The sequence below is a fragment of the Silene latifolia genome, chromosome Y (assembly GCF_048544455.1).
Source record: "Silene latifolia isolate original U9 population chromosome Y, ASM4854445v1, whole genome shotgun sequence".
In the NCBI taxonomy this organism is placed as follows: domain Eukaryota; kingdom Viridiplantae; phylum Streptophyta; class Magnoliopsida; order Caryophyllales; family Caryophyllaceae; genus Silene; species Silene latifolia.
In genome coordinates this window covers 309,428,678-309,453,012 of record NC_133538.1, presented here as the reverse complement: position 1 = coordinate 309,453,012, position 24,335 = coordinate 309,428,678, and the positions used below count along the sequence as shown (strand labels likewise).

The window sequence follows — 24,335 nt, the reverse complement described above, 5'->3', positions numbered from 1 at the left end:
TCCAATGCAAATGGATATTCAAAGTCAAGAATGGCATAGAAGGACATGACGATGTCTATAAAGCTAGGCTAGTGGCAAAAGGATTTACCCAAGTCCAAGGTCTCCATTATGATGAGACCTTCGCCCCCGTAGCCATGCTAAGATCCATACGGATTTTGTTAGCGATCGCCGCATTTCATGATTATGAAATATGACAAATGGATGTCAAAACCGCTTTTCTAAATGGGCATTTAGAAGAGGAGGTGTACATGATACAACCCGAAGGTTTTGTTGATTCTGAAAATCCTAACAAAGTGTGCAAACTTAAGAGATCCATTTATGGTCTTAAGCAAGCATCTAGAAGTTGGAATCATCGATTTAATCATGTTATAAAGGAAAATGGTTTCACTCGAAGTGTTGAGTAACCATGTTTATACATGAAATTCAGTGGGAGCAATGTTGTGTTCCTAATCTTGTATGTCGATGACATACTACTCATTGGAAATGATATTCCAATGTTGTCTTCTGTTAAGAAGTGGTTAGGTAACCACTTCCAAATGAAGGATTTAGGAGAGGCACAACGCATATTAGGCATCCGGATCTATAGAGATAGATCCAAGAGGATATTGGCACTAAGTCAAGAGTTTTATGTTGATAAGATTCTTCGACGGTTCAGCATGGACAAATCCAAAAGGGGTTTGGTACCTATGGTAACCGGGACGATATTGAGCAAGACTCAATGTCCCTCCGAACCCCATGATGTTGAACGCATGAAGTTGATCCCTTATGCTTCCGCTGTTGGATCAATCATGTATGCCATGATATGCACACGTCCTGATGTCTCGTATGCCTTGAGCATGACGAGTAGATATCAAGGAAATCCAGGTGAGAGTCACTGGATTCTTTGTCAAGAACATCCTTAAGTACTTGAGAAGAACTAAGGATTCTATCCTTGTGTTTGGAGGAGACGCTGAGTTGCGTGTTAATGGATACACGGACTCAAGTTTTCAAACAGATAGAGATGACTTGAAATCACAAGCTGGTTTCGTGTTTATGCTCAATGTTGGTGCCGTAAGATGGAGAAGCTTCAAGGAAGTCAGAATCATGATTCTACAACGGAGGTGAGTACATCGCAAAGATCGAAGCTGCTAAGGAAGCTGTTTGGATCAGGCAATTCACGGAAGGTCTAAAAGTAGTACATACCGCCAATGATCCCATTACTCTCTATTGTGATAATAGTGGGACGATCTTCCAAGCTAAGGAGCCGAAGTCTAGTAATAGATCTAGACATGTACTTAGAAAATATCATGTAATAAGAGATTTCATTGAAAGAAAGGAAATTACGATTTGTAAGGTTGGGACGGATGACAACATAGCCGATCCGCTCACCAAGCCTTTATCGCAGGCTAAGCATGATGGACATGTTACGTCCATGGGACTTAAACGTGTACCGAGTTTTTGTTAGATTTTGAAATGAAATAAAAGTGTTGTTTTTGTTCATGTTCATAATCACATTTGTCTTTTATCTTTAATTTATACATTGTTACATCCAAACGGGTTGTAGAGACAATTAAACCCCGTTAAAGTGAACACGGATTAACATAGTATTTGCCCATAGTCACTTGTATGAGGTGACGTCTCAAAGTGACTAGAGTGTGAGGCGATTGATGGCAAGTTCAAGTGTCATAGAGTCATGTGAGATGACTAGTCGATCACATTGCGGTATTAGGAACATTTTGTCGGGCCTTATGACCGCTTATAGAGTTCTGGCAAATTTATATAGCCTGGTCGTGGCGAGAGCTACTATAGTATTCGAATGAGTCGATTCTTTTGACTAAAGACTATTCGCCTAAGATGGCACGATTTGATTAACTTTGATTTTTGTTACTACGACCTTCGTAAATGGGGTCAAATGGGCATATTTTGGGTTATGATGGCTGTGGCTAGTCGAAGGGAATGAGTGCGATAGGAATTGTCCACCCCTAGTCAGGGTTATAACAATATCTCAGGGCCACTCGAGGAGTAATAAACTGGAAATGCGTGGACGCTCGGAAAGTATCTATGATAGATAAGTCCGGTCAATCAGTTATTCTCCAGATCGAGGAAACCACTCTCGATATGATTACTTGCAAGTACGACCTGAAAGACACCTTGCATTGAGTGGGAGATAGTAATAGGACAAGAGAATTGGTGACGCACACTTGTCGAGGACAAGTGGGAGATTGTTGGGAAATGTGTCCTCAACAATAGTGCGATCACATGATTTAAATATCATTATTAAATCTCATTTTAAAGAATACAATTGGGAAGTAATTTTGTTACGGTCAACATATATCGGTAATGATTGGCTGACTAGAGTTTGACATTACTGTCGTGTGACGGTGGTGATCAGTTGACCCCCTAGGTCATACCTATAGGGCAACACTCTTAATTGATCATTTAATTAATCGTATAATGTTACGAGTTAATTAAATTACTTGAAAAATTGACGGACGATTTTGGAAGTAAAATTTACGTATCAAATTGAAATGTGATTAAATGAGATACGGTCTGAGTAATCGAATTGTATCATTACTCAGATGAAATTATTGTTTAAAGAAACAATTGGATTTGAATGAATTATTATAAATATGATTTATAAATTGGTAAAATATTTTGGCACAAGTAATTATGAATTACTAAATCGATTTTGTATATGACGTATTTTTATTAATACGTTGATTTTTAATATGTTAAAAATACATAACAAATTTATGTTACATATGACATGTGACATATTTACATTTGACAAAAATAAAATGGATTCCATTTTATCTTCAAATGGACCGAAATATGGGTGTGAGTAACAAATTGTATTGTGTTAATTAAGATTAGTGGAATTCATTATTATTACTCTAATTTTAGGCATGCATACCTAGTGTCTTTTGTGTAAGAACACAAAGACCATGCATTGGCCATTCTCCTCCACCCTACCCGGTTTTCCCTTGGAAAGAACAAGGGTTCTTTTGCTTATTTTATTTTATCATTCACCATATGAATGGGTGTAAGATGATCATTATTCATTCACTTCATATTATTATTTTTAGAGAGATAAAAATAACACTCTTCCTCACCTCTTCTCCTACCCGGTTTTAGGAGCCAAAACCAAACAATTTTTGGTTCAATTTTTCACAAGATTAATATTATACTAGCTCATATAATATTAATTAGATTAAGAGTTAGCTTTGGGTATTATTCCTAAGGAGAGATCCTATACTTGGATCTTGTTTCTTCCATTAAAGGAAAGCTCAAGAACAAAAGAAAATGAGATTTCTTTTGTGCCCATTAAACCGAAATACCCATTGTAAGAATAATGTTTCTTTCTCATTTCTTTTATTAGTTTGCATGCATAAGTTCCACCTTTAATTTTATGACAAATTAATTTAAACATATATGAGTATGTTAGTATGTATAAAGATCTACATTTCCTTCAGAGTATTCAGCATACTCGGCCGAGTGTTCCTGGATAGTAGCCAAACAGGCTACACGACACACTCTACTCGACCGAGTAGGCCATAGTCGGTCGAGTACCAGCCTATAAAATCCGTAGTATTACATATACTTTTTTAATGTTATGTGCATAATCCCAAACTCTGGTATATTGCTCATCAGAATTACCATAAATCATTAACTTAGCTCGAGCTCTTTCTAATCAACACTTGTGGTAGTTAACATCTACACCATAATCCAACTTCACCCTAGATTGGTTGCCCGTCAACGACCAACCTGGATCTGATCTCCAAGTTTCCAAGTACTTCTGAGCAATGAACTCAGAAGTAACCATTCTATTTTTTGTTGTGTAAACACAAATATGTTCAAGATATAAGCTTATAATCTCAAAGGTGGAGTTTTCCCCTTTCACCTTAGTAGCGGTCAACCTGTAAAGACAAGGATTTTCCACTCTACAAGTACACTTGGGCAACCTAGATTTCTTTGAATTCCAATAACAATCACACCTATGTCGACATTGGATACTCACCCTTGCACTTTCATTATGGAGGAAATAAGGCTCATAGCCATTTTCAATGGCATGTTGCCTCACGGCTTTCCTTAGAACTTCAACAGAAGGATACAAAAGACATACTTTCAACAATATAGGTTTCTCAAAATCCACTGTTGGATAAAAAACGTCAAGACTGGCCAGCTCATCATCTGAACCAACCACACTTCTATTATCATCATCAGATACCAACTCATCCTCACTACCAATCTCTACATTCACATCATCAACATTCAAAAAATGAGCATTTCCTGAAACCTTGGTTTGTGAGCAAGACTGGTTCAATGTGTTATTAATTACATTGATAAGGGATTCATCAATATAATCAGAAAACAATTCCTCTCCTACTAAATCTCCTTCTATCTCGGTTTAAGTAACAACAATGTTACTAAAAGAACTATCCTCACTCCAATACCCCTCCAAATCCTCGGAGCCGGAGGGCCACTCATCCTCATTCACTACCTCGGTCATCTTTTCGTTCTCTTCTCGAAAGACCCCAAATTTCTCCTTGCCCTTCCCTTTTTCTTTTTCTTTAGTCTTACTTACATCATCTAACACCAGTTTTCTTCTAGGTTGCAGCTTCTCAATCCTTTTCAAAGGGGAGACAGAAATTTCAATAGGACTATTCAATAGTCTAGGGGACCTCCTAACTGAAGTTGGACTTTTTTCAGAGGTATTCTTTGTTCTTGGGATAGCATGTGTGCTTGACGGCCTACTTGTCTGAACAAAGTACACATCAAGACGGTTGTCATCATCCCTAGAGTTAAACAAGTCAGTCATCCCATCCGGACTTTCCAATTTCTTCAGCCCGGTTACGAAGCTTTTACCTTTAACCTTGAAAAATGATTCAAATGGCTTACCATTTAATAGAGACAAACCGGCCTGAATAACATTACGATATGAATAGCTCTCTGACCAAAACCCAAATTGAAGATTCAATACACCCTCAAAATAAGCTACTTGACCATTTGCAGTCGTCTCAAATCTACCTCCATGATGAAATCTAACATCAAATTCAAACGGCTCTAACAACCTACAATTAATAGAACGCAAAAATTGTAACAACTATCAATATCATAACAAACTGACTTTAGCATAGTATTTCGTACAATCTAAATACAAATTTATTACTTGTCATTTTCAATCACATGTACATCAGTTTAGCCATATATTAACCTTGGCATAGTATTCTCCATGGATGCTAATCCATATTCTTTTCTTTTTTTGGGTAAAAATATAAGTAGAATATATATGAAAATCCTAAGATAATCAAAATTACAATTTTTTATCAGTTCGTCATTAAAAAGACAACAAACTCGACACTATCGCCTTATCTAGATAATACTATCCGGATTACGGCAATCCAATCCAAACATTAACAATCTAACCAACCCGATATCTTCATCTTCCACAAACCCGAACAGTAGAACAATGAAGAGGAGGCCAATTCGAGGGAATTGGTCACAGAGTACACTAGTAACACGATTATACCATAGCAGAAGGAAAAGCCAATCTTATATAAAACTGGGTTGAAACGCTGTGGATGCGCCACATGTCAACCCAGCCTTAAATACACGTATTAATTACAGCTGAAATTAAATATAAACATAATAAATGTTGTATAAATCTCAGCAAAATATTAATTATCGTTTAATAAAACTTATTATAAAATTATATTAAATAGTTACGGTGATTTGATTCTAAATTACTAAAAAGTTATTTTGATACAAATTTTAAAATGTAAATAATTACGTTCATTGTGAAAAATGTTTTCAATTGAGTATAATTTTCATTATATTTATTGAAATATTTATTTTGATATGTAAAGATGATTAAAGTGAGTGTTAAATTTACGTAAAAAAAATATTTTGAGAAAGTTATAAAACTTAGACTATTAAATCTATTAAGAAAAATATATTTGGAATAGTCATTGTATATATTAGAAACACAACTTTAAAAAAACTATTAAGAGATAAGTTTCTATAGTGTGGGAATGAAAAAAATTATATTGGACAAATTGAATACATATGAGATTTTGATAGGTTTCAATAGTGTGATAATGAGTATGTGTTGTACGAGTGTGTATGAACATAGTGATCGCGAGTGTATTTGAATAATCAAAACAAAAGTAATGAATATTAAGTAATATAGTATCATAAACAACATTAATAGGTAGAAAACACGTTACATTTTTCTTTAATATCGTTAATTAAATATGTATAAGTCAAATATAAATTATAGATTATAACTAACCAAATACTCCGTATTACTTTTAGTTAAATATTTTATATGTTATCTTTTAAATACTTTGAAGTTAAACATTAAAAACTAATATTTGAGAAAGTTCAACCTATTATATTTACATTTAGAGATAAACTCTTAAACATCATTATATATAGTTGTTTAAAAAAAACAAAAGATGCAAATTTCTCATAGATATGTTTGACACATATCACATGCAAGACACAATCAAAACCTTTGAATAAGTTGAGTTTGGACTCTATATGTTTGATAGATAAATGTCACATGTTATATATAAAAAGTTAAAAATTACATAAAATTATGCTCACATAATTTTGAATAAATATTAATTGATTTGAGACATAAAGTATCGTGAAATGATATAATTTGAGAACTTATTGTTGATTGTTGTATTATTCAAATAAATTTTCTTTGCAAAAAATTATCATTTCATTTCATAAGAAAGAAATTACAATGAGGTTTTGCAAAAGCTATCCACTAGAAAAAATCATGATATTTCACCCGTCATAAATTTATTTATAAAACATTGATCATGCATAACTAATTATCACTTATTAGTTTTAATTAAAACTGTTATGTACTCCCTCCTATTCTAGATAAATGTGTCATTGTGTGGATGACACAAGAATTAAAGAGGGAGTTAAATAATGTAAAGTATTGTGGTGGGGTGAGGTAATTGGAGAGAGGGAATGTATTGTGAGGTATTATTTTGAGTAGAGTGATTAAAATAAGCATTGTTGTGTGGTGTGGTGGGGTATTACTGTGGGTTGAAGTGGTTAAAATAAGTATAAAAGTTTACCAAAAATAGACAATGGGGCATTATTTTGACACAAAATCACATTGAAGACGGCACATATCCGTCACTTTGGAGTGACGGATACCATTTCCTCTCACAAATTACCCAAATAGAGGAGAGAGGGAAGCACATGGAGGTGTCCCCTCGATCCGTTTTGTGAGTGGCATTACCCGTCACTTGCTCTGACCCGTCTTCAGCAAGACTAACTGTTATTTTGAATAGACGGAAATGGACAATGGGTCAGTTATGTAGAATAGGAGGGAGTATTTTATTTTAAAACATTGAAGTTAAACCTAAAAAAAATTAAATTTGAGAAAAAAATATTTATAAGAGAAAATATTGAAGGTCATATATGAATTATATAATTTTTCTTCAATTATAATCTTAAAATTTTAAAACAGGCCGCGCGAAACGCGGGACCTAGTATTTTGTTAATCCAATTCCAATCACATCAGCAAATACAAACTAATAAACCAAACAAAAATACGAAAATTATGCTAATATTAAGTTGGAATCTGACTTGTCATTTTCGCTTGATTTTTTACCCATATTATTCAAATTGTTGAATATATTCAGCTACTAATTGGGCAGTCGATTAATCGACTTAATTAAGGTTCATCAGTTCGATTGATTGAATTAGGGAAAAAGAAGATGAATTGGGGATACGATTAGAGAATTGGGATTTAGGGTTAGAGTAGAATGAAGGAAATGGGATATCTGGGTAAAATGAAATGAAAATAATCAGTTGTGTTGTGGTGTAGAGTATGCGTAATAAGTAAATAGGGGTAGTTTTGGTATTTTACGTAAATCGTCATTTAACAAGTCGGGAAATAAGGAAAATGATGCTCGGAGTAAAAATACGGGGGTGATTGGGGAATATACGTTAAAGTTTGGGGTTATTTGTAAAAACGCAAATACGGGTTGGTAATTTGTAAAAATTCGTAAATACGGGTGGTTATTTATAATTTTTCCAAAATTTTAATATGGCCAAAAAGCCAGGGGACTGTCAAGAAGCAACAGCGGTATAACAACACGCACTAGGTTAAGTGCAGCGCCAACAGATCTAATTAAAAATAAATAAATAAAAAATATAAAGTACTATCAAGGATGCAAAGCTGTAAAATCCCAATGGTATGGGTCCTTAGCATTACTCATTAACACCAGCTAGTCTTGCTATAGACGGATGATATATCCGTCTATAGCTAAAGACGGGTCAAATAACTTGAAAGTGGTGACATTTTTTGCCCACACTACCCCATTTGTTGCTTGTTCTATTAGAAATGTGCAATTATATTTGGCCCGTCTTTAGTTATAGACGGATATATGCTGTCTATAATGAGATTTTGTGCATTAACACAAAGATCTTTAATTATTATTTGTACAATCTGTAAACATGATAAATCAACAAGAGCCCATGAATAAAGGATGTAATAGACTCCTTCCGTTACGAGTAATAATTTGTTTACCTTTTATTAAAATACTCTCACAAAAGAATAAAAATGGTAAACAACTGATTGAGAGTTGAGACAAAGGGAGCATGTGATTTCATTCTTTAAATTATGCGAGATTTTCAATCTTCAAATTCTGAATTCTAATCAAGCTGCAGAAAATATTGGAATAATATCAAAATTATTATTACCATACAATCTGAATGTGTAACATGATAACAAACTTACAAAGGTGCCAATGGAGAGGCAGCTTACCTTACAATCTGAATAAAATAGCTCTTACAGAACAATAATTACCCTAATCAGGCATGCTAGTAATGACATCTACTGCTAAATGTATCCGTCTGTGACATTTAATTAGTACACACCAAATCAAGAAATAGTGAACAATCAGTTCCGCTCCAAAAAGTCAAATATTTGTTGAGCCCATAAATCTGAGAGTCAAGTAATCCTCCGAGTTCATACTGGAGATAGTAATGTATGGCCTTTGATCTTTGACAGAGCAGAAATGAATGTACTGGCTGATATCAGCTCAATGTCCATTCTAATGTATTCCAACTTTTTCATACTGTTCATATCCGGACGATTGAAGCATGTGCGGTATCCGGGCTTTTTCGGTAATTAAGCTCCACAAATGTACCACCTCCTATACCCTTGGCTAGTCTCCCAGGGTTCACACACAAACATTTAGCTGCATCTTGTGCTTCATTATTGAGAGAAAGCACCTGTTTAATGTGAATAGAAAACCTAAATATTAAAGCACTTTCCATGTTTCAGCCACCAAGAGTTTTTTTCCCCAGGAAGAGAGATTCTTCCTTTTACAATTTGGAAGGATAGATTCTAAAAGTTTCACATTTTGTATACGCTTGTAGTGTTGTGAAGTAATAGTCAACTGACACAGCTTTATTATACTCAACCAGAAATAGTCTCTTCGGTGCTCAACACTAAAGTATGTTGTATAATGTAATTGCACTATTCAAAGGAATAAATTCTACAAGCTTCACTATCAACATGTGTTTGCACACTTGAGACTCAAATGACACGTACAAAGGTCTCAAGAATTATTACCTTCACGAAAGGAGCTAAGTCAGATGGAACAACAAGTACTTGTGGCGTAGAAGGAATGTTTAAAGCTTCTGGAGCAACTGAAAAATCAAGGGGAACTCCCTCAGCTGGCGGATATAAAGGATAGAAGCTGTAAAAGGAACAAGAAAATTGAATCAAAAATGAAAAACCAATCCAATCTCTCTCAGACAGAGACAGCTAGCTACTTAGCAAAAAAAAAAACTTTACGAAACGGGGCGTAACAAACCTGTGTTGGCCAATAATATGGGTTGCCAATCTACTTAAGCGGTTTTTTGATGTTCCGTCTTTATGATTCCTCGAGATCTCTTCTCCGCTAAGATGTTTTAAGATATCCACAGAGCAGCATCCAATTGTCACCTGCGAACCAAAACCTTTGAATTGTAAAATCTTATCCAGAATACATTCAAGCACTTCTGACGAGTTCATCACCTGATGAACGTACAATGGTGGACTAAAACCATTCTCTCCCCGAGATCAATCTGAAGAAAGTGTACAGTGTAGAACATCTCAATCAATCAGCAAGAGGCAGGGTCAGGCAAGACTGCATTCTTCACCTTATTTTAGAAGCATAAAGCAAATGGTTCAAGGAAAACTAAAGTTCTATTGGACCTGATCGATTGGGTGCTGTTTTGGTAATTCAGACTTCAGAAGTAGAGCAAGAACTCACCTTATCAGCATCAAATATTCCTGGATTTGTGAGACTACTAATCTGCCGAAGCAAGGGAAAGCAGTTGTCATACTTTTGCATGAGAATTACCTTGAATAATAATTGAACAAAAATTAAATTTTAAAAACGTGGAGTTACCTGATCTTTAAGTTCAGGGGGATGTATGTCGAAAGGAGGCTGAAAAAAAAAGTAGGAAACCTGGCTTAATCATACTATCATCAAACGCCAAGTATACAATAGAAACTTTGATTAAAAATGGTATACGATAGAGAAAAAATTAAACAAAGAACACGACTACCTGAGGAAAGACAAAATCATGGTTAGCATCACGTATAGATGGAACCAAAAGCACGCGGGTGGAAGACCCCATGTATTCAACATGGTCACCTAACTGAAAATAAGTTTAGACAAATAATTATTTTACTGCAAGTAACAATCATCCTATTCGGCTCCAAACATAACTAAAAGTTGGGTAAAAAGTAAATACCCTAGTAATGATTTCCTGGTGAAATACTTCGTCAAAGCTCCTGTCGAAAGTAGCTTTCCTAATCTCAGGATGTTCAGAATCAACAAAAGGCCCCAACTGAAAAAAGATACCCCATGCTTGTCCTGTAAGTTCAAAATTTCTGAAGAAAGTACCAAAACAGGATGGAAATGCCTATACCAGTATCAGCAACTGTGGCTGCTTTCTACTTGCGTACGCGAGCAATTCCGAGAGAGGCTCGAAGAATAGATTGTCTGTTGTCGTGAACGGGCCAGCCGCTATGATCTGTTCATATTACACACGGCATGAAATATTGAACAGAAGTCAACTGAAGTGCTAGACAAGCTTGATCTTTGAGCAAAACATGCCAGAATTTAATCATATATCCAAAACTCCAAGTAATGACCAAAGGCTTTCAAAAGGCAGATATTACTCAGACGTTTAAGAGGAAAGATAAGATACTCCAAAGCCAACTGAAATGCTAGTAAGTTTCATATAATATCCTGATAATGTCCCTGTATATCCTCATCCCCCGCAAAATTCTCAAATGTAATATCTCTGAAACTTTATCTGGTGAGTTGTGAGACTTGTGATTATGTACATCAGAGTTTACACAGTTTTAAACAAGCCAAGTGTGGGAGTAACAGCCCGAAATCACAAAAGCTAACTATGCTCATATGCACCTTGGTCAACATGATAACAATAAAGAGTGAGTGAATGAGTATGCGTTCCTTTTGCCCCCTTACAATTATCAGCAATCTAATAAAGATATCATATTTCTTACCACTGACAGTTCTGACAGGGCAGGTGATTGCAAACTGGGTAGACCGTCTTCATCAAGCGCTTGTCTCTTGACAGGATGAAGATCACAGTCAGAAGAGGCCGGGAAGGGAATCAAATCTTCCACTTTTGAGGCAACTAGACAATGTCCGCTTGGATTGTCTCCAACTATACCAATCACCTAAAAAAAAACATATATCCAATAAAGCTTACACTGTTTTAGATGTCCAAAATGCATTATGCATTGTAATTTTTGACTCATACCTGGCCCGGAAAAATGGTATACTGGCTCAGTTTTTCCAATTCAAGACGCACACGTTGTCCTCCTGAATGCTCAACACTGACAAACGGTAGAAAAACCAAACTTCAAAGGAAGCCTACAGAATATGAATTCCCTTGATGATGCACTCAGAAATGAACTTCCAGATTTCATTCCCTCTAGAAAGCTTATTTTCTTGGTCTTCATACAGATGAAAGTTTTCTAGCAGCTTGTTCAACGCCAAGGCTCTACTATGTAGAGTGCAATACTAAATCACTATATAAAATTACAAGAGCTTACCCTTTTCAGACTTAATTCTGATTAAACCAGAATTTATGACCATACGCAGATACTCTTAGGTGTTCTTGTTATAGGTTACCCCAATAAAGAACTGACATAATCCGCAGTGTTATGCAGCCAAGCAGAAACTCTGCTAAATAGCAGACACGTAAAGACTAAGAAACGTAAAACTGAGCAGGTAGAGTACCTGCTCTGTAGTAAGACTGATTTCTCATTCAGGCGGCCTTCTCCATCACAGCAAATCATTCCAACAGCAAATATACTTTTCTGGTGGATAATTGAATAATAGAAGTGGACATTCAAAGTACTATACATTGGAGAGGAAAACTTTGATGGGTATGCGTGAATATATGTATTAAGAAGTTGCATTACCTGAGAGGCTACCGTAGGATCCACAGGGCCTTCATATTGTCCACAATCAACAAATGCTGACGCATGCTTAACAATGCAGGTCTCAAGAAAATTAAACTGCATTATCAGATAAATCATCACTTAAGTAAACCGATCAAACAAATATTACAATTCATAACAAAGAGCATTGCCTACCTTGTCCTCAGTTCTATCATACATATATCTGCAAGCAGGCTCTGGCTTGGATCCACGTATCAGCAAAGAACACCTCTTTTTTGGCTGAGCCGTTCGAATAATTTGATCTTCCGAAATTTTGTCTTCACCTTCTATTTTTCCAGTTTCTTCAATAGGCTCAGAACTGGTCTTGAACTGAATCACAAACTTGTTTGTACGCTGCCCAAAAGGTGTTACAATGCTCGACTGTTTACTGGTTGAGAGAACACTTCCATTTGCTCGGAATCTTGAATCCCCCAAGTCATCATACTGGCTTGAAGGTCGGTCTGTCGGGGTGTCTAAAATGCCAATTTTTGTATCTTCTTGTTCATCGTTTAAGATCCTGGACAGCAGTTTTAGAGTAAGGTAAACCGTTCATGTTTCATGCCTCCCTTCTTGAAAATGATTTTTTTTTTTTGTAAATAGTTTCCTTGTGGAAAAAAAATCAATGGAAATCCTGGGGCAGACATCAATAAAAGCTCAAAACATTACAACTAGTCAAACCTTGATTTACAAACATATACGTTTCTCCGTATGTGTTTATAAAAGGACCACTCTAACATACATTTAAGCAGAACACAGATACAATTACCACTGAGCAGAAGAAGCAATAGGGAATGCTAAAGATACCCACATATCAACATCGCGGATGGAGTAGACAGGCGAACCAGGCTCTTGTTTGATCAAGGCTTCTTTCTGCTCATTTTGCAGGTGTAACAAAAAACCATCCATTTCAGATTCTTTTACAGTGGGTTCGATCAACTGCCTGTGACACACGCATATATTTAGTCAGCCAGACTCAACCCAAGACCGGTTATGAAACGGGTCAGGACCATCATACCTACACTCTAAAGCATTTATCACAATACATGAAGATAGTACAGTAATATATATGAAAAGGATCCCAACAGCTCTTAGTTATATACATCCATGTTAAAAACGATATATGAAATATCACAGTACGAGAGCTGGTGAAGCGATATCGACTTTCTAAATGATTCCATGTAGGCTACTCAAAGTTTGAGCTAAAATTGATGGTCACTCGATATAATCTTAAAATCTTACAAATATTTACCAAAAAATTGCTAATTTCCTATATCATAGTTAACTAAAATGTGCGATGAATCGGAATGCAGCAAAAATATACTCCGTAACAAAATAGAAGACCTGTTAAGATAGTAAAGTTCCCAGCTTGAAACCAGATCGGACGGTGAAAGTTTGTAGTTAACACAAAAAGTGATACCTGAGACAACACAACAATTTCCATAAGTTAGAAATGAAACAATTAAGAATAAAAAGAAAGAACAGCCACGGGGAAATTGATTTAAGATTGAAAAACCCAGAAAATTTGAATGAATACATTTAGGGAGAACAGCATCGTCGTCGTGGATAGTGAAACCACTTCTCTTGAATTCATCTTTGATTTGAATCTCCATTACGCGGATTTCTGCAATTCTAGGGTTTTCAAAATTGGGGATTTTGTTTGAGTTGGGGTGAAGTATGGACTATGGAGGGAGAGAAAGAGGAGGTGAGTATAGTTTGGCGGGAAACTTATTGGACAACGGTTGCCATTTACTTGCTAATCTAACCCTCACTCTAAGACCATCCCCAAGCAAGGTCAATTGCTAGGTCATGACCTTACTTGGTCATACTAATTATCAATTAACAACAAAATTATGGTGACCTTTGGAGAGAAGAGGTCAATTTGTGACCTTTGGTGGTCAATTTGTGACCTTTGGTGGAGCAAATTGACCCAACTCATGACCTATATGTGGCGATATGTGATTGGTTGACAATATTAATAATTAATAAAAACATATATATGTGAAAAAGTGATATAATGTGGAGAGATGTAATTGGTTGGAAAGTGAAAAATGATTGGATTGATGACCTAGGTCGTGATCTTCTACTTGGGAGGGTGAAGGTAGGTCAAGATAAATAAAGTGGGATTAAGAGTAAAACAAGGTCGTGACCTAATTAGCGCGACCTTTACTTGGGGATGGTCTAAACCTCCCATATTAACATATTTTTTTCAAGTACGACATTTTCATCACCACCGATTCAATTCCGCCACCAAATTCAAGGAATCGGCGACAAGTAATCTAAACTAGTTTAATTTTTTAAAAATTTGTAATTAGTTGGTAGATTTAGGTGGTTTAGAATAGAAACGTTATTGTTAGAACGGATTAACGATTATAGATTACCGCGCCAAAAATTAATCTAAGCCAATAAACGATTTTTTTTTTCAAAAAAAAAAGAAAAAAAAAAATTCCGGAGACCTAGGTCCAGACGAAGAATTTTTTTTTTTTTTTGAAAAAAAAAATCGTTTTTTTGGCTTAGATTAATTTTTGGCGCGGTAATCTATAATCGCTAATCCGTTCGTCAAATCATAAACTTGAAACGTAAACATATCTTTTGAACATCGTTACTAACTTGATCATTGTTACTGTCATTAGACATTAGTCGATATGTTTGAAATTGTTTTAATCGAAAATTTCGTAAATTAAATTACGATTTTTTTCCGAAAAACCGTCTTTTTTTTTGTTTTAGAAAGATTAGAGAGAGAGAGACAAGGGGGAGTTAATGGGGTGCAATATTGGAAAGTTGTGTTAATTGTCGACGATAATTAGTAAAAGTGTCGACGATATTTAACACGACTCTATCACAATTGTGCCATGGATTATTGCCCAAGCCCAATCTTGTACTACGTTTTTTTTCCGGTCGTGTTAAATATCGTGGACACTTTTACTAATTATCGTCGACAATTAACACATTTTTCCAATTTTGCCCCCCGTTAACTTCCTCTCTCTCTCTCTCCCTCCCTCTCTCTCTCTCTCTAATCTTTCTAAAACAAAAAAAAGACGGTTTTTCGGAAAAAAATCGTAATTTAATTTACGAGCTTTTCGATTAAAACGGTTTTAAACATACGGTAACAACGATCAAGTTAGGAACGGTTTTAAAAATATTTTCGTCTTAAATTTTTTTTTTAAAACAAAAAAAAATTCCGGACGGAAATATTTTCCGTCTGGACGAAAAAAAATTTCATCTGGACAAAAAAAAAAATCCGGACGAAAATATTTTTCGTCTGGACCTAGGGTTGGACGAAAATGTTTTTCGTCCGGAAAAATAAACTTAGATTAATTTTTGGCGAGGTAATCGATAATCGCTAATCCGTTCTAACAATAACGATTCTATTCTAAACCACCTAAAACTACTAACTAATTAAAAAAAATTTAAAAATTAAACTAGTTTAGATTACTTGTCGTCGATTCCTTGAATTTGGTGGCGGAATTGAAGCGGTGGTGACGGAAATGTCGTACTTGAAAAAAAGATGTTAAAATATGGAAGGTTTAGAGTGAGGGGTAGATTCGGAAAGTCATTAAAAAATGTCGACCAATAATTAGTAAATGTCGACGACGTTTAGCAGGTTGGTTTTTTTTTTTTTCTAAATTAAACCGAGACCATCCCACTATTTTTCCTAATTGATTTTTACAGTACATTTTTTTTACTCAATCCAAGACTCTTTTTTATTAGGAAATATAACAAATCACCTCCATAAGTTTGATATTATGTGCAATCAAGCCCCTTAACCTATAAATGTAGCAAATTGACCCCATAAATTTTTCTTAATGTACAAGTAACCACATGTCTTATTTTTAAGAATGAAATTTGCTAATTAAATATTTATATTATTGAAAATCAAAATTATTAATCCCCTATCTATAAAAGCTGAAGCATTTCAAGCTTTCTTATTGGTCCTTGGATTTTTATAAATTAAAAAAAAACTTTAATTTAGGTGGGGTCCCCCACTTCCCCACTTACTTGGTAAGTAATTAATTACACTCTCTCATTCTTTTATTAAGTGATTAATATGTCTCCTACTTTCATTAATTAAATATGTTACATTCTACTATGCTTACATGAATGATTCCATGATCTTTGATTTAATTTAATTCCTTGATTAATTAATTAAATTTTTATCTTATAATATGAAGATCACAAAAAAAAACAAATTGTTTAGACATAATAATTTCGGCACAAATTTAAAAGGAAAAAAATTCATATATAACCAAATTGCAGAGAAAATTAAAGGAAATTAGTGAACTTAAAATAGTAGCCATATAAATTTAAACAAATCGAAAAACAAAATAATTAAATAATCAAAAATATTTTTTAATTTGGTGAAATTAAACGATATAGTCGTTCGAAAAATCAACAAAAATAATCATTAATCTGATTTTTTCTTTGAAAATTAAATGAAATAAGAGACGGTATAGATTCCATAGAAAAAAAATCAATACATTCTTTAGAAAAATCATCAAATGTAGCCACCTTCCATTTTTTTCAAAATAAAGAACAGGAGCGTGTTTTCGAATTTAGTTTTGTGGAATTGATTAATTGAATAATTTATAGTGTATAAGGAGAGGGAGAGACTGATATAAGAGAAAAGTTTAAAATGAAGAAAAAGTAGAGAGAATCCTTAGAAATTAGTAGGGTTTAAAAGAATGAGACCACTGAGTTATGTTTTTAGTTTGTACAATTTTAGAGAGTATGAGGTAGATCATTTAGGTTTACGGAGGCGGGTTCGGTATTTCGGGGTGGGGTGTAAACGGAGAGAGTAGAGAGTTTAGTTTTAGTATGGTTTTATATAGATTTTGGATCCATCACCTGTTATTGGGTCATATACTAAGACGAGTTTATGAAGATTGGTAGTTATATTTCTTGACCTATTCTTAATGTATGCGCCTTATTTTTAAGTGTTAGAAAATATAATCTGCCTATTTTCATTCCCTTCTATATTCAAAGCAACCGATTATGTTGTTGTATTTGTAACCTAGAATATTGATTTCTTAAGTAATTTTTTTTCGATAACTTCCAAGAAACATATAAGTTCATAATAACTTTGATTGTTATATTTGTTATCTATGTTTTTGAAATTATATATTATTTGAAATATGGATGATTATTATTAGTTGTACTCCCTAATTGGTTTCAAAACTAAAGAATTATTGTTCTATAACTATATTCATTTAATGTCCATTTTTTAATTGGTATCTTAGATATACTAATTCTTATTTTAAATTATAATTATGCCCAATTTATGCATTTCGTCAAATTATTGGGTATCCAATTCCGTGCAATTATGCACGGGTTTAAAACTAGTTAACTTTTAATCCTAAAATTCTTGATTATTGAAAATCTTGTTCAAAAATATATTTTTTTAATTTATTTTGGTGAAAAATGTTCATAATATGAGAATTGTTAATGAAGTTACATGACAAAATTTTTGTTTATACTAAATGTGGTTCGCATTTTTCGTTGAATATGTAAATATTATATTTAATTTTTTAATAAATATATTTAAAATAGTTTTATAATAGAAAATAATAGATTTTAGTTTAAAAAATGGTAAAAAAAACTTGATTTGTGCTTAATTGCACATTTTTGAAAAGTTATAGGGCTAATTCGCAACAAGTGAAACTTAGGAAGCTGATTTACACATAATGCATAAGTTATGGGTAATTTGCTACATTACCCCATAACTTATGCATTATGTGTCGGACAGTGATAGGGCGCCAACGGGCGGCGCCCAAATTGGTTGCCACCCTCTCACATATATTCTTAATTGAAGAGGACCTCACTCACCCATGTAAAAGGATAACGCCCAAATTAAGTGCCATCCGGTGACGCATTTTTCCTTTTTTTATTCTATTCTTTTTCATTTATCTACCTTCATTAAGAAAACCCACCAAGACCAATTATCTCATTCTGTAACCGTTCATTACTACAAATCAATCCCAGTTTTCAATTATATACATAATATGTAAATGAAATCTTATCTTTATTAATCTAGAAACATTTAACCCATTTTCCTGCCTCCACGTCATCTACATACAACTTTTTTTTTTCTTAAACTGTCAATGTGGGACCCACGGCATACATTCTGTAATTAATTTCTGAAAAACCAAAACATCTTTTGTACCTAAATGTTAAAACGTAATAAATAATGCATAATTAAAATGAAATTAAAAACCAATTAAAACACATTTAAAGTTTCATTCAAAATTAAGACACATAGAAAATTGAAACTTCTATGCAGAGATGAACCGAATGAAATACTCATCAAATGAGTATTTTTTTTGTTAAATTCTATTGGTCCTATATCCACTAGGTCTACAAATAGAAGATCCAATGGACATGAAAACCTATATAACAATGAATAAAAATACTACTTTCTTAAATAATTAATGAAATACTCAAATAATTACAAGAGTACATTTTTCTATGTAATTAAATGAATAATTATTTTCAAATGGGATTACCGGATTAACACCATAAAAATATAGATCTAGAAACTGACCTTTTTAAAATGTAAATAAAAAAAAAAATACCGCATAAAGTGGAGGATCAATTAGTTCATGATATATGATACTTTGTGAAATTGTTAAGAAATAGTAAATAAAATCATGTCATCAATTCGAACATGCAATTAGTCCATTAAGCTTCAAATGGTTAGTGAAGATTGATAGAGAAATTAACGAGATAATATTGATGAGGATGGTGAGGACGAGAGAATGATTGATAAGATAAGATTGTTGAGACTCAAAAATCTCGCATCAAATGGAATAAATATTGATGTTTAGGAGAGAGGGAAATAAGAATGTTATAGGATGAGATGTGAGATGGTGGGGATTGAAATGAGAGAAGAAGTGAGGTGGGATGAGGTAAGTTTTTATTGTTAGGGTTTGTTGAGGAATTATCTTTTCACAAAAGGAGTTATGAGTGGGTGTGTAAATTGTGTTATGTTAATTGTTATGGGCCAAATCGTTTTAGCAGGTCAATTTTAGTACTTTCTTTGTTTTAGTGAATAGACATTTGCTTTATTTTATAAAGGGGAAATAAATTAAGTGTAAATTATTGTCTGAGACGGAGGGAGTAGCTAATAAGAAGACATTTCGTATTACAATGACTACTAGGTAAACCTGTCAAACGGGTCATGGCCGGTCGGGTCATGCGGGTTGCGTCATAATATGGGTCGGGATAGGGGGTCAGAATAAGGGTTAGAGAAAAGTTTATGACGTATTTTATTTTATCATTTTTCAGTCGAAAAAATATACTTTTTAAAATTAAACCATATTTAATATTAACAATATTATTATATTAATAATTATTTTAGTATTTAATGATAGTTTTATAAAATTGATTTTTTAATTAAAATAATTATGCTTATATTTATTATTTCACATATAATATAAAAATATTAATATTTTAATAATATTTTTAATTATGTTTGACTCATCATGTCAAACAGGTCGCGTCGGGTTTCAACACTAAAATAGTGGCTCATTTCGAGTCGCGGGTCAAGATTTATGAGTCTTTGACCCTAAAAACCAAATTGAGATGGGTTTACGAGCCGGGTCATGTTTTAACAGGTCTACTACTTGAACATGATTATTACTACTTACCATTTCAATTGTTCAAGTCAAGAAGCTCTCGATTATGTGGCTAAATTGATGAATGATTTGATAATAAAGAGTATAACAACTTATTCGATAGGGTTGTTAATAAATAACGTTTAATTAATTTCATATAATTGGAGTTAAATTGATGGTTTACTAAGCTTTGTAAGTCATACCTATCATTGACACTTACTTAAGTTGATTTGTTATGTTTTAATGTCGTCCAATATTTGTTATGTTTTATATACACGAATATATATAAGATGTAGTTTCAATATTACCATTTTTTAAATACGCCTTATATGTATGTACGAATTTGCTAATTGCAAATGAATTATGATACTCATTGAAATATTAAATATGACTTTGCTTAAAGGTTAAATATTATTCTTTACTTTGATAATAACACGAGGATGGGGCGGACAGGTCTAAGCATTTTTATTTTCATTTTTTTTAATGGGCCAAAGGGTCATGCATTTAACTAATTGCAAGTAGTATTATTTTGTATCATATATTCATCATAAAATCTCATTGGAGACGACACATATCCGTCACTTTGGAGTGATGGATACCATTTCCTCTCACAAATGACCCAAATAGAGGAGAGAGGGAAGCACATGGGGGTGCCCCACCTTGTCCCCCCTATTCGTTTTGTAAGTGGCATTACCCGTTACTTGCTCCGACCCGTCTTCAGCAAGACTAACTGGTAATTCATATTGAAAATAGTAATTTTATTTCATCTTACAACATTAAGTTTATTTAATCATGCAATATATATAACTTATCATTATCTCTATATTGTTATTTAAATTATACTTCAATAAATAATACTACATAACATAAAACTTAATATGTGAATTTATTTAACATTTGAATATATCAATGTTTCAAAATACATACCCGTGCAATTTGCATGGGTTAAAAACTAGTAGATATTTAATTCCTTACATTGTACATTATTGCAAATTATTTCGTTCATTGTTTTTTAAATTTATGTTTATAATGAGTTTTAGGGTTTATTGGGATTTAGTTAGATGGTTGGATGGCGGCCGTGGGGCTGCTGGACGATAGATTGGGTGTGTAGGCGGTGGAGAGGCGGCGCGGCGTCTGGAGTATGTTGGACGGCGTGGTGGCCCCGTTTGGAAGGGGTCGTGATATGGTAGGAGGGGCTTATTTGAAAATATGGTTGGTGGGAGGAGTCTGTGGTGGTGGTGGTGGTAGGAGCGTCGCAGGGCAATCAAGTGGTAGTGGCTGGTATGGGTGATACGAAGCAGGCGTGGTGGGCGCAGTTGTTGTGTTTGATGGAAGCGATGGTGTAGCAATGAGGGTGGTTGAACTAAGGGCGATAGGTGGTCGGAGTCAGGGCAATCAGTTAGAGGTCAGGTGGTCGGGTATGGGGGGTGGTTCGTAGGTGGTCGTGAGGTTGTGTTTTTCTAATCACAATAGAGTATAATTGAAAGAGATAAGGGAGGGAAATGAGAGAGAATAAAGGAGTGGAATTCAGAAGGGTAAATTAATCAAAAATGTATTGTAAATTTGTAATCACAAATAAGATCCTACAACCTGTTGTACATTAGCATTGTACAATAGGCCATATATAATATATATCAAACTATTTAGGCCCAATAAAAGAAAAATTCTACACAACTCATTTTCCCCTAATTCTGGTTTCTCTCCGGTCGACAAACCCTCCTCTTTCTTTTCTCTAAATTTCTCTTAAACGACAGTCGACAAACCTCTCTTTTCCATAATTCTGATTCTAATATGATGAAAGGGAAGCAATTAACATCATAATCAAAGAGGAAAAACACATCTAGCAATATTTTGGTGAACGAGAAGCAATTTACATCATCATCATCATCAAGAAGGAAAAATCGATCTAACAATACTTTGAGGTAAATTTCTACATCAATCATACGAACTATTATTAGAAAAATACAAGCTAAAAAATATGAGTACATAAAAATACGAGCTATTATGATAAGAATACGAGCTAATGTAAAAAGAATATGAGCTTAAAAGAATCACGAACTTAAAAATACGAGCACAAAGGATACGAGCTATTAAGAAAAGAATATGAGCTAATGTAAAAAGAAAACGAGCTTAAAAGGATCAAGAGCTTTAAAATACGAGCACATATGAATACGAGCTAATAGAAAAAGAATACGAGCTTAAAAGGATCAAAAGCTTTAAAATATGAGCACATAAGAATACGAGCTATTAAGATAAAAATACGAGCAAATGTAAAAAGAATACGAGTTTAAAAGGATCAAGAGCTTTAAAATATGAGCACATAAAAATACGAGCTATAAAGATAAGAATACGAGCTAATGTAAAAAGAATACGAGCTTCAACTATTTTCGTGCACTATAAATTTTGGATAAAAAAATTCCTTTCTCACGAGTCATGTCATATGATTTGTTCCGCATAGTCAATTAATTATAATAATTTAAGCGAGAATATGATTCATTAACTGGATGATAGAGGAAGATGGAGAGGAGTTAGCAGAAAAATATGGAAGCAGTCAGAGGAGAGTAAGGGGATTGGATTGAAAATTGGATTACGTTATTTTTTTTTTGTAAAAGTATTTAAAAAAAGACTAAAATATCCTTGGATGTACAATGTCCAGTTGTATAGTCTTGGAACTGATTTGTAATGTGTACTGCAAAAATACACACACCAATATTTAGTGCACTTCTTTTTGTTCATGTAGAAGTACATCATTTTCTTACAAAATTTTAAACCCGGTTCGTAAATATCGACGACGTTTTAGTAAACATCGACGACGTTTTAAAAAAAAATGACGACAATTGCCCCAACTATCTCACTAAACAAACACAATTCTCTCTAATTCAAAAACTCTCAAAAATTAACCCATCAACTTCCACCAACACTCAATCATCTCGGCCACCACCACTACCACGCCGCTGCTACCACCACGCCGCCGCCGACACCACGCCACCACCACTGACACAACCGCCCTCCAACACATACAAGGTAAGTGACGTTTCCTTTCTTTTTTGTTTTTGTTAAATTAGTTTAGAAATTGAATTTAATTGAGTTAAACTCTGAAATTAAATAGTTTATAATTGTTTCTTTCCTTTATTGTTATTGCTAATCGATTAAATTGATTGGATTTTGTAATAATAATTGAATTAGGTAAATTTAGTTTATGTTTTAGAATGTATCCAATTAGTTGAATTATTATTGAGTTGGTTAGTTGTTTTGTGTTAATTTGTTGCTAATTAGTTGTAATTGTATTGTTGTTTGCAAAATAGGTTGAATTATATGTCGATTAATGTTGTTGTTTGTGTCGATTTTGAGTCGAAAAAATTGGGGAAGGGGGAATCCATGGTGAAACGTGGGAAATTGACATTTAAACCATGGAGAAACGAAGGAAACCAATGTTCAACCATGGAGAAAAGTGGGAGACCAACGTTCAACCATGGTGAAACGTGGGATCTCAACGTCTCATCCATGGAGAAACGTCCATTTCCTACGTTTCTACCATGGTGAACGAGGGGGTTTTACGTGTAAGCCATGATGAACGTGGGTTTTGCACGTTTGGCCATGGTCAAACGTTGGATATCTTCGTTTTAGCCATGGTCAAACATTGAGATTCAACTTTTGTCCATGGTCAAACGTTAAGATTCAACTTTTGACCATGGTACGTTTAATTTTTTTTTTAAAAAAAAACCGTGTTTTTTGTTTAAATTTGCCCTTTTTTTTTTTTTATTTTATAAGTTTTATAGTCGATTAACGTATTTTCTAACAACTTTTATTTATTTTATAAATGCAGATGGGAGATCGAAATGAGAGAGGAAAGGCCATTATGCAAGCTCCGCCTCCGCGAAACGTGCACGACCGTACCGATGGGCGGATTGTTACGATGTCGAAGCGTCGTTTGCATGTTAAGCAGGCCCACCAACAACCACCGCCTGTGACACCCCTCGATAGGGCATCAAAAGAACTATTAAATCTAAGCGGAAAATACGAGATTTTTAAAACCTTTAAAAGTTTAAAGTGCGACATCCACCATAATTGATCGGACGGAAAAGAAAACTAAGATAATTAAGTTTTACAATTAAAAACAAAGTGCGTTGGGGAAAAGATATCCCACGAATAAGCACAAGTCTAAAGATAGGTGAGTCTAAGAAAACGATAACTAAAGTCCAAGGGTCAACGTTCTCGCTAGCTCACACGTCTCCCCC

General features: G+C 34.0%; 1 protein-coding gene across 1 annotated transcript; it reads right to left on the bottom strand.

Moving 5' to 3' along the window:
* Positions 1-8,694: 8,694 nt before the first annotated feature.
* Positions 8,695-14,184, bottom strand: LOC141633189 (uncharacterized). The gene is made up of 16 exons (XM_074445631.1): positions 14,025-14,184; positions 13,832-13,907; positions 13,299-13,430; positions 12,647-13,007; positions 12,473-12,568; positions 12,288-12,367; positions 11,806-11,881; positions 11,546-11,722; positions 10,942-11,046; positions 10,765-10,860; positions 10,576-10,668; positions 10,416-10,454; positions 10,278-10,319; positions 9,837-9,967; positions 9,593-9,719; positions 8,695-9,249 (listed from the first exon to the last, which is right to left on the bottom strand). The coding sequence occupies exons 1-16, from the start codon at positions 14,098-14,100 to the stop codon at positions 9,097-9,099; spliced, it is 1,860 nt and encodes a 619-aa protein (XP_074301732.1). The 5' UTR covers positions 14,101-14,184; the 3' UTR covers positions 8,695-9,096.
* Positions 14,185-24,335: the final 10,151 nt, after the last annotated feature.